General features: G+C 35.6%; 1 protein-coding gene across 1 annotated transcript in view; it reads right to left on the bottom strand.

The window, feature by feature from the left end:
- The window catches only part of adam12b (ADAM metallopeptidase domain 12b), a 130,992-nt gene that overhangs the window by 1,812 nt on the left and 116,617 nt on the right, over positions 1-12,563 (bottom strand). Inside the window, exons 18-21 of the mRNA XM_067367317.1 lie at positions 12,081-12,189; positions 9,678-9,864; positions 7,086-7,194; positions 5,200-5,454 (exon numbers count right to left, since the gene is read on the bottom strand). Of these exons, the coding sequence (XP_067223418.1) occupies positions 5,200-5,454; positions 7,086-7,194; positions 9,678-9,864; positions 12,081-12,189 (660 nt within the window). The remainder of the gene's footprint in view (positions 1-5,199; positions 5,455-7,085; positions 7,195-9,677; positions 9,865-12,080; positions 12,190-12,563) is intronic.

Genomic DNA, 12,563 nt, shown 5'->3' with positions numbered 1-12,563 from the left:
TTTTTTCTGGAGAAACTGACTAATCCTAAATGCTTTCGTCCATTTCAAATCCATTTTTGTGTTTAAGAAACTCCATTTCTCCTAATTTACGGTTCTAGTCATTGTATGGAAGTGATTTGTTCCTGCAAACCATCATCTTAGTGAAAGCAATGTCATTATGGCAATACAAGACCTTTTAATCATGAGTGCACAACAGTGTGTCGAGCCATGAGGCCAATTTGTGAGAACACCGTGAGAGGTGAAAGTGTTTCATGGCTCCCAGAGTGAATGTGAACTCATTCGAGAAGAAAAGGGCACTCAAGAGCACTAAACAAACACAGTGGTTTTATATGTAAAGGGTTTAATGTGAATGCTTTCAATGAGGTCAGCACCACGCCACTGATGGAGAGCAAAAAAAAAAAAAAACTTGTTCATTAATTATAAATGGGATTAAAGGTGTGTACATATTCCATTCAATACAAGACAGCATTTGTGGCACAATCCATATGCAGCATCTTTTTTTTTATTTTTTTTTTTTTTATTGCATTAACAGTAATAAACTTTCAATGAAAGTCAATAGAGCAAGGTAGAAATAAGATATTTTTCAGTACAAAAATGCATAGCTGTAAAGTTTATATTGTATTTATAAAAGCAATATCTTGTTATGCATTTATTGATTTAATTTCTGTGTGGAGCTCCATATCAACAGGATTTTGCTAGTTATGTCACGTCCCTTTCTGTTATCCCTGCACGTACCATGTGACATTTAGCAGATTTACAAGCTTTATATGGTCATGACAGGCTGTTTTATTGGAGATAACTGCACAGACACGGTTAGTATATTATTTTATCAATTCTAATCTCATGCTAACATGTATAATTTTGTTTAGACAGACAAAACAGCACATATTTGCTTTTACAATCTGAGGGATGAAAGGACATTTTCAACAGCACTTCAACAGTAATGCTTACTAGAAATATATTTTACTGGAAGAATGTTTGTAACCTAGCAGATCTTGCCCCCCATTGACTAACATAGTAGGGAAAATATACTATGGTAGTCAATGGGGGGCGAGATCTGCTTGGTTACAAACATTCAAATATTTTCATTTTTGGGTGAACTATCCCCTTAAAGGTCCAATATGTAAAAACATTTCTGTCAGCTAGAGGTCGCTAGAGGCCTATTCAAAACAAAGGCGTAGCTTGATGACGGCAAGTTTGAGCTCGGAATCTTGGAACATGTGGTCTTCACATCACAGCTGGTGGAAATAATCAGGATAGGACTCGGGAAGAAATTATGTTCATGGATGCGATTATTAATGTTACTGTAGTATGAAGCAGAGCAGGACCGAGTGTTGTGGGAGCTGAACGAGGCCGCTGGAGTGATTGCGCAACACACGCCGCAAGCAGCAGAACTTTTATTATACTACAGCCGCTGGTGCTGCTTCCGCTTTTCCGGTCAAGTGTATGAGGTAACGCAGCTCTGTTTATAATATTAGATACATTTGAGTGTGTTGAAAATGATGTTATAACGTTACTCTGTGCGTTTGCTCGACGGCTGCTGTGAGACACTGTTACACACTGCAGTAAGATAGATCGATTTTAGAATATCATATTAAATGCTGGATGGCTTGTGTTGATAAATGGCATGCAATTAATTTTAAAATGTATTGTATAATGGAGAAAATGCTGTATTACTGTTACTAAAAATAGAGCTGCATCTGATTATGCGATGTTAGCTATTTCACAAAATAGTGTTTTTCTCTGAGGCATGGTAAAGCACGGTACTCGCAAAAAAATCAAGAGAATTAGATTTAAACAATAAAACATGTTGAGCTATAACAATAATTAATTTTCTATAAATATATCAAAGCAATTGTTCCCTTGTCTATTAAAACATGCAATATATTAAAAGCGTCTTTGGTGTTTCCATGGAAACCGAGGATAACGCGGGTATGACGCAATTGACAGGCGACTCCTCACACATCCTGGAGCCTTGGTTAAAATTGCAAGATTTACAACTAGTTGGAAACATTTGGGATATTGTAAGTACTCAAGTGAACAAAATATATAACACTGGCCTAGTGGTTTTTGGATATTTTACTGCAAAATTCTTACATATTGCACCTTTAATGCCTTTTTAAAGTGAATGTAGTATACCTATCCCATGGATTAACCTTTATGGTGTGTTTGTTATTTCTGAGTACAATGTGTTATCATAAAAATAACCATCTCGCATTTATTTATCAAGATAACCGTCTCCTTGAGGTGAGACTTTCTAGGATGCTGAATCTAACCACAGTCAGTTCACTGCAGTGCGGAGAAGTGAGCTGAGATTCAAAGCAACAGATGTTCTTCTTCATGCTGTCTGATAGCATATCCTGCCAGTGTCCCCGAGCAGCACTTATCGTCTAAACCACATACCTTCACACACGGACGTCTCTCATCCCATCTCACAGGAAAGCTCTCATGCACCCGTCCAATCTCATTCTCTCCATATCACTTTCACTCCTCTGCCTGCTCTGTCTACCCCACTCTTATATTTTTTGTCTTCAATTTATCTTTAACTGGAAACCTCATATAAGTAATTTATGTGGTTTGTAGAGCAATGGAAAGTGTAACGTCCTCGCTAATGTCTTCTTATCTCCATCCACTTGGTTTCTGCATCTGCCTGTCACTTTACAGCCAAAGAAATGGATCCTGTAGAACTTATATCAGCTTCAGCCTTATGGCCCATTCAAACAGAATGCATTTTTGTGTTGAAAAAAGTCAAACTTATTTATAATTTTGAGCGCTGTGTTTTTAGATAGCTGGGTCATGTGCAAGATGCTGCAAAAGACACTGTCAAAGGCATCCATCTAGCACGTTTACATAGAAAAACAATGGAAAAGTAGCACAGAAAAATGCAAAATGTATTTGTGAACAGCCCCTTATGGTAAAACCTACTGACCCACAAGACTTTTTTGCAATATTTTTTGTTATTAATTACCAGCTGACAATGCTAATGCCAATTCATAAAAATCTAGGACTGGACACTGACACAAATTTCACAATTCATTTTGATTTTGATTCACAAGCTTGTTATTCAAATTAATTAGATTTAGTATAGAATCATTTGGACAGTGGTGGACAGAAAGTATTTTTCAAGTATCTGTACTTTATTGTAGATCTGCACGATTGTAGATAAATTGAGAATCAGGATTTTTTTTGTTTCAAATAGAGATTGTAATTGTCCCACGATTCTGAACAGACAACTAAACAAAAAAAATATATATATATTTAATGAGCTTAATTAATTTGATTGAATTATTAAAAAAAATAAATCGTTTGAATGAATGATTCAATGACACTTGTTTCATGACTGTATGAATCAGTGTTTTTGAACAAATGTCTTGCATGAACGATTCAATGATAAATACATTTTTCTAACAGTAACCTGTCGCCACTACTGGTGTAGGTGATGCAATGTAATTGGTACAGTCTTTATTTGAAGCGCAAAGTTACTTTCAAAAGGTGATTTACTCTATTTTGATTGTTTCCATAGACATCAGTGTTTATATCCGAACAATAAACTTTTATCCCAGTACTTCTGTTATATTTTTAACACAGAAATAATGATACTGTATAGTTGCAAAGACTGTTTGTGAAGCCGTTTCATACTTATACATGACAACTGCTCTCTGAATGTTCCAGTGTGATTTTGTCAAAGGTTTAATAGACAAAGGAGAATCGTTGTCATTTAGGAATAAGATCGCGTGGGTGTTTGAATCGAGATTGCAATCTTTTAATGATTAATCGTGCAGCTCTACTTTATTGGCATATTTTTTTATTTTGGGAAACTTTTACTTTTACAACATTCCAAAGCATAATACTGCACTACATTTCATAAAAACATGTTGTTCCTTGTTATTTTGAGCTAAAGTAATCGTCACCCCCTCCGAGACACAATAGTGATTCATGAACAAGCTGATTCTTTTCGGCAATCCATTTTTAAAAGTGCCCTAGAATTAAATATTGAATTTACCTCTGCATAGTTGAATAACAAGAGTTCAGTACATGGAAAAGGCATACACTGAGTTTTAAACTCCATTGTTTCCTCCTTCTTCTATAAATCTCATTTGTTTAAAAGACCTCAGAAGAACAGGCAAATCTCAACATAACACCGACTGTTACATAACAGTCGGGGTGTACGCCCCCAATATTTGCATATACCAGCTCATGTTCAAGCATTACACAAGGGCAGGATATCTGGATGTGCACAGCTGAATCATCAGACTAGGTAAGCAAGCAAGAACAACAGTGAAAAATGGCAGATGGAGCAATAATAACTGACATGATCCATGATAACATGATATTTTTAGTGATATTTGTAAATTGTCTTTCTAAATGTTTCGTTAGCATGTTGCTAATGTACTGTTAAATGTGGTTAAAGTTACCATCGTTTCTTACTGTATTCACGGAGACAAGAGCCGTCGCTCTTTTCATTTTTAAACACTTGCAGTCTGTATAATGCATAAACGCAACTTCATTCTTTATAGATCTCTCAAACAGTGTGTAATGTTAGCTTTAGCCACGAAGCACAGCCTCAAACTCATACAGAATCAAATGTAAACATCCAAATAAATACTATACTCACCGATCCATGCATGCAACATACATGACGAACATCTTGTAAAGATCCATTCTGAGGGTTATATTAGCTGTGTGAACTGTGTTTAAAGTGCGAGCTCCGGGGGCGGGGGAGCGCGAGAATTAAAGGGGCCGCAACCTATATATTGGTATATAGTTAATGATGCCCAAAAAATAGGCAGTTAAAAAAATGAATTAAAAAAAAATCTATGGGGTATTTTGAGCTGAAACTTCACAAAGACATATTCAGGGGACACCTTAGACTTATATTACATCTTTTAAAAAGAAGTTTTACGACACCTTTAAATCACACTGAAAGACTCATTCGTGAATTGGACCAATCCGACTGCATCAGTTCTTGAGTCAAGAACGAGTGAATCTCCAGTTAACAATTCACTGAATTCACAAGTCTGAATCAAAATTAGCCTAGAACGGGAGAGGGAGATCCTCTGAGCTCGAGTGTGCGCGACTAATGGCGCATGCAATAAGTTACTAATACCGAATTTTAGGATTTTTTATCGTAAATAATCATATTTAGGTCACGACTGTCAGTTATTTGTGAACTAAATCTGTTGTAATGACAGCACTTACCTGGTTGTTTGTGTAGGGAAGCTGGCGTGGGAGTGTATGGAAGCCTGCCGCTCTGCCCGGCGAGTGTGAGACCAGAGTCCTATGAGGCGGGACGGAGGGCAGAGGCTGCAGACCTGAGCCCATGCTGACTCCCAGTGTGATGGGCATGGGGTGGCTGATGTGGATGGGCTGGCAGCGGGTGGGACATTCAGGCTGCCGACGCAAACTGTGGAAGTTATGTGGAGGGAGGAGAGGCTCCGAACTGGGATGGGATGCCTGTGGAAAGACAGTCAACTCTTGAAAAATAATTCAATACGAGCTCTACTGCTAACTTTTAAGACCTTTGGAGGAATCAGTCTATACCTCTTTCTGTATACACTGCTTTACAAGCCAATACCGTTCCAGGTGCTCTTTCACAAAGATATTCATTCATTACTTTTTTTGGTATGGCACACTGCACAGACTAAAAATACCCAGATGATGCAATCAGTCAATGCTTTACCATACAAACACACTTCAATGGGGACTGTCCAATCACATAGGCCCTGCTGAAACGTGGTATTGAGATGGATTTTTGTCGATTGGATGACAAGCAGTCAACCCGTTTAAACCTGGTGTGTTATTCCGTCTCTTTTGTCCACTTTCGACCACTTCTGTCCTGATTTCTTCAAGGGGAGGGTGGTTAAATGTATGGGCTTTTTCAGATATTTCGATCTAACAGACGAAATAATGGTGCGTTCAAGTCATGTTGAAAAGATTGTGTTGAAAAGACCTCTTGCAGATCTTCTGCAAGTGATTTGTTCTCGCTTGTCATTCAGGTTCGAACACATAAGCATCTACACTTCGAAACCAATGCGTTTTCGACTACTTCTGGAAGTTGTCGAAAGTGGACATGCTCACACCGTTTACACCTGTATTTAGTTTCGTTCATTTGTGATCCCTTTGACCAAAATCTTAATACCAGGTGTAAATAGGGCCTTAGAGACCTGATCTTTTGATCATACAAAGGCTTCCAGCTACAACAAACACTTTCAATCATGATATCGTTATGCTACTCAAGTGCATTACACAGAATTGAAGGAGAAATGCTTCAAACTGAACATCTGAGGTTTGAGATGAAGATCTGGACTTCATTAATATGCTTTGAGGATCAATACAGGAGAATAAATCAATTATGCACCTAAGTCTCATGCTGTGTACACAGAAAGCCAGAAATTAATTGGCTTGGACAGGCATAGTAATTCTGCAAGTGAACTGACCTCATCTGCTCCTCACTGGGCAGAGCAGACACTGAGGTACTGAATTATGGAGTTTCATGAAGTTTCATAAAAAAATATTGTTATTGCTTGTTAATAGGGGTTTAAATAATACTTCAGATGACCATTCTTCACAAAATGATACAATATATAAGGTTTAATTTGTCTCATTCGTTAACTACATGAACCAACAATGACAAATACTTCTACGCATTTATTAGTCTTTGTTGATGTTGATTTCAACATTTACTAATACATTATTAAAATCAAAAGTTGTGTCTGTTTATATTATTCAATGGACCTGAGCTAATGTGAACTAACAATGAACGGTTGTATTTTTATTAACTATTGTTAATAAAGATGAATGAATACTGTGACAAATATATTGTTCATTGTTAGCTAATGTTAGTTAATGCATTAACTAACATTAACCAATGGAACCTTACTGTAAAGTTTTACCTAAAATCTGGTATTTGGTCAAACAATAACAATTTACAATGATTCTTCGCCAAAAAAATTCTCACAATTTCAAAGGTATAAGATTTTGGAGGTATCCAAGAATTTTGGAGAAAAAAATATTTATATTAGATAAGATATTTATTATTTAAAATATTTTGGACATTTTGATGATGAGTAGAGTACCACACTTACCTTGTCACATCGGGAGTGTAAAGGTAAAGAGGAGGGCTTGTGCTGAGGTGAGACCCTGAAGACTGACTGGGTCTGTGGGGAGCCGGGTGCTCGCTTTCGCCCAACTGATCTGTAAAATTAAGTTTTTGAAAAGTTTTATTTTACTTTATGATTATTAGGGGTGGTGGAAGTAATTGCTACAGTAGGGATGTCCACCGTGGCATAATATTGATTTCCATACAAATATGATTTGCTCCTTACTTTTTAAAAAAAGCAAAAATCATGTTTATAGTAAAGCACATTCAATGTAGGTAGACATTGTGTCCAAGTGCATTTCCTTTTAAAAATTTGATCAATTCGTGACATATAGCACTTTATTCTTTTAATTATTATTTGAATAAATGTTTAATGCATTTAAATAATTAATATTATTTTATGTTTTGTTATCTTAAACCCCTAAAATGTGATGTGGTGCAACTGTCTGAACGAATGAACAGACGTATTAGTAATATGAAATTAAAAACTAAAGTCTATGGCATCATTTTAAGTTTTAAACCTTTCAAATAATATATGAAGTTTTTACATTTTTTTTTTTAATTTTTTTTTTATAAATATCAGTATATTTTTGTTTTTAACACTGTTGAGATAATTGAAAAACTTTTGTCCAGCAATTTGAATGTCAGGGTGGCACAACTGCAAACATAGCACATTTATTATGAATTGACAAGGTAATAATGGTAAATATGATAATGCATCATCCAGAAGTCCCCAACTGATCCTTCAAATACTGGTAAAAACTGCCAATTTCAAGTACAGGTAGGTTGGTACTTTCCACATTAGATGGTACAACTACAGTATATATACACACACAACTATTTGGTTGTACCGCCTGACATAAAAACAGTCAAAAAATTAATTTACTTTCACTTCACTGCAGTGTTATTTAACAACTGGAACTTGTTTAAACACATTGTTCATGACTCAAAAATATGCATTACATCAGTTTTGAAAAGATTTTTAAAAAACACTTTTTTTAAAGCATTATTTGTCAATGACCCAAATATTAAAATACACACTGTTTTAAATGATAGCATGATGGTGTGATAGAATCACATACTGACCTAAACTACTGTTTTTGGGGGTCAGTATTTTTTTATTAAAGAGATTCATACTTTTATTGAGCCACGGTTCATTAAATTGATCAAAAGCGACAGTAAAGACTTTTGTATTGTTACAAAAGATTTCTATTTCAAATAAATGTATATATCCTGAAGCAAATGCCATCGTGAACAGGTAAGAAAGCTGTTGCCATGATGTTCCATTTCTACTATAATGCTGTTGGCAGAGTAGACGTAGTACAATACAGTTTTCAGTCATAAATCTACCGTTACAATAATTGTTCTGTTAATAACGCTCTGCCATCTGACTATCTGTGGGCGGGAATACAAAAATGCGGAAGTATATGTAGTTTTCATGAAAGCCCTAGAGCTGTCAAAGGTCTGCCGGATGACGTGTTTTAATAAAAAATAAACATAAATTTCTCAGTCCAGGTAACATGTAACGACTAAAAATTTTTGTTTACACACTGTAAAAAATCAAAAGTTGAGAAAACTTAAAAGTTTAAGGCAACAAACTTCAGATTTTTGAGTTTTCTCAAATTGTATTCAATTTATACAACAAAAAGTTGAGAAAACTCAAAAATCTGCTGAAGTTTGTTGCCTTAAACTTTTAAGTTTTATCAACTTTTGATTTTTTACAGTGCATATATTACTGACACTGTAACAATACAAAGCAGGTTGAAAATCAGTGAAGTTTTCTGAGTTTTTTTCAACATGATGATAATAAATGTTACTTGAGCAGCAAATCAGCATAATACATTGATTTCTGAAGGATCAAAGACTGGAGTAATGACACTGAAAATTCAGCTTAATAAATTACATTTTAAAATATATTAAAATAGATAACTGTTATTTTAATTTGTAATAGTATTTCACCTGTTTTACTGTATTTTTGATCAAAAACATGTAGCCTTGGCGAGCAGAAGAGACTTCATTCAAAGATTTTAACAAATTTTACCCAAAATGTTGAACAGTAATGTATATCCATCACTTACTTACATTTAAACATCAATGTCATGATAACATAAACCACTAACCCATTTAACTGTCACACTACACAATGATACTAGAAAGGGACTTGACGTGTACAGCACTTTTTTTTTTTACATGGAGAAAACTCAACCCAGAGGAATCAGACCAGTTCATCCACTAAGAAAACTATTCCCACCTCAAAAAAAAAAAGGGTGATTTAGACAACCGTAAAGCTTAAATTATAAACACGATTTTACTGCATAATTCAAGTGCTTTAACAAAAATACAAGCTTCACATTTAGACTTTTAAACCCTCTGGAACGCTGAATTTTTTTTGAAGCAATGTCAAAATTATTTTCTGTTCCAAATTACATTGTGCCCCAAATACTTATACTCGATATGAACTTATACTGAACTTGAAACTTAAACTTAAAACAAAGCTTTTCTTGGTGTCCCTAGATGGATACCAGCAGAAATCCAGGATCAAACACATTGTGAAAGACATCGCTGGAGGAAACCGCACCTTAGCTTTTGAATGGCGCTCTTCTTGTTGATGCAGAGCATCTGAACCAGCGCTTTCCTCTTCAGGCACACAATCAGTCCCGCCGACAGCAAGCAAAGGAGGGTGACCAGCGCGCCCACGGCCACGGCGCTGCTGTCAGCTGTTGTCACATAGGACAGCACGCACATTAATACACACACTCGCACATCTGTTGTACAGCACGGCACAGAATGGCACAGAGAGGGAAAACACAAGAAGTCAGAGTCAGATTAGAGTGAAAAAGTATCGACCAACACCCCTCTGTGTCTCCACCTGCAAAGCTTTTTACAATGTTATTGAGTGCTGAGTGACATCTAAGCACAGTGCTTCAGGTTTCCACCAGTAAATCAATGACGTGTTCTGTCAATGCTGTTATGCTTTTCCACTGGAAAATCGTTTAATGGGTTTTGTAAGTACATTGTACTTCCAGGCTGCACTGTTCTACCTGTGGTGTGGCTGTCACAAAGGGGATGAAAGTGGTTAGAGCTAGTGCACTTCCTGAAGAAGTACATTTGAATCTGAATGCATGAGGCCCAAATGGTCGAAACATACTCCATGCATATTTGCAAGCAGAAATGCTTTTCTATTCTAAAATATGTTGTTGCTAAATAAATAAAAAAGGCAATTGTTACTTTTTATCTCACAGTTCTGAATTTTTCCTCACAATTGCGAGTTTATATCTCCTAATTCTGACTTTTTTCTCAGAATTGTGAGATTTAAATTCGCAATTGCGTGATATAAAGTCACAATTCTGACTTTTTTCTCACAATTGCGAGTTTTTATCATTCAATTTTGACTTTATAACTTGCAAATCTGACTTTATATCTCACAATTTTTACTTTATATCACACAATTCTGTCTTTATATCATGTAATTCTGATATATATCGAAATTCTGAGAGAAAAAGTCAGAATTGTGAGATTTTTTTATTTAATGTGAAAAACAAGCTTCTATATCAAACAATTTATAATGCAATGCAAGAATCCATTTTCAAAGAACGCTATAGTAGGCATTTGTGTAAACGTCTTCAACGGTCAGTTTTCTCTTTTCTCTATTTTCTTTAATATTTGATAGTTAAATACATAAATATTTATAATAATAACAATACCACATATAGTTAAATAGTACTGCCATAACATTTTTAACCAAAGATGGTCATTTTCTTCATTTTGTTTGATTTCTTTGTGTAGAGTTTATTCTTAAATAAATAAATTAATTAATAATAAATTAATTAATTGATAAATACATAAAAACAAAGTTTATATTAATAATAATAACAATAATAATAATAATAATACATCTGGTTTAATGGCACTGGCAATAACATTTGTAAATAAGGCCCTGTTTCCACCTAGTATGCGTTTTGGTTGATCGGATCACAAGTAGACAAGGGAGACACACTCCCGTTTAAACCTGGCTTTAATCAGTCTCTTTTGTTCACTTTCAACCACTTCTTTCCTGATTTCTTCGAGGGGAGGGAGTTTTTTCAGATCTTTCGATCTAATGGACAAAACAAGTGCAATTTACATATGACTGCAACCGGAGACGATGGACAAACATATGGAGAGCAGCAGCTTTCATGTTAGAAATCAGGAATGGTGAGAGAACATTGTGCTTGGTACATTTTTCATCTTCAATCTTTAAAAGTTTAAATCAAATCTGCTAGTGTGCTTCCCATAATGTTTATGCATAGGGTCAGTTGGAGGAGAGTAGATGGTCTTTTGAACACATTCGACAACAGCATCTACACTATGAAAGCAATCCGGTTGAATGGTTTAAATAAAAAACAGTATACAGTTGGATTTTTTTTTAGATTTACAGAAAGCATTCGATACAATAGATCACAATATCTTATTACATAAATTGCAAAAGTATGGTTTTAGGCGGATAGCACATTCTAGGGTTGAAAATGATCTAACAGATAGGCTTCAGTATGTACATATAAATGGTGTAGACTCTAAATTGCAGAAAATAAGTTGTGGAGTTCCGCAAGGTTCGGTGTTGGGACCTAAGTTATTTTTGCTTTATATTAATGAGGGTGTCTGATGTACTCAATTATATTTTGTTTGCAGACGACACCATTGTTTATTGCTCAGGCCAAAATTTGGAAGAGTTGGTAATGGTAGTGGAGAGAGAACTGTGCAAATTAAAGAGCTGGTTTGATTTAAATAAACCCACTGCATGAAAGGTAATATTCAAAAAAACATAATAGGGGCACTTTAAAAAAAAAAATGTATTGTGTTTGCATACTTGTGTAGAAGAGTATGTTTCTGGCCTTAGACGGGAAAGAAGCACAAGCAAGCATGTTAATTAAGTCATGCTGTGTTAGCATAGTGCATACTGCTCTAGCAGGTAAGTCAAAAGTGCAGCTGTCCATCACTGTACCGGCTTGTCTCATTGGTCCACTGTCAACGCTTCCACCAAACCCCGCCCTATCACAGAAAGGAGGTGCCCAGTGAGCTTCACAATGGCAGTTCTTCTTGTTGTTGCATTCCTGTAAACATGAAGCAACCGGCGTCAAACCAACTGATTAAATTCCTTGCTGGACATTATCAACGGCATCCTGCTGTTCAAAATTCTGTGGGATAATAGCGTGAATCTCCTCATGAGCATTCAGTTCATGGATGGACTGTTCAATGCTGCATTCAAGGGCAACAGTGTTCCATTTGCACAAAACTGCATTAATTTTTTCCATCAGAACATGTGTCACAGGTCGCTGTGCAAGTTGATTGATGTCACTTGATGTTTAAATCACAGTCTGAATATTATATGCCTGCCTTCTAAAATGAAAGATGCAGGTATGTCTTTACCATCATAAAACGTGACCAAACTTTTCAGTCTCTTAAACTCTTAACTATCTCTCATCCA

The sequence above is a fragment of the Chanodichthys erythropterus genome, chromosome 18, assembly GCF_024489055.1.
Source record: "Chanodichthys erythropterus isolate Z2021 chromosome 18, ASM2448905v1, whole genome shotgun sequence".
NCBI classification, from domain to species: domain Eukaryota; kingdom Metazoa; phylum Chordata; class Actinopteri; order Cypriniformes; family Xenocyprididae; genus Chanodichthys; species Chanodichthys erythropterus.
This window is presented reverse-complemented; position numbering and strand designations above follow the sequence as displayed.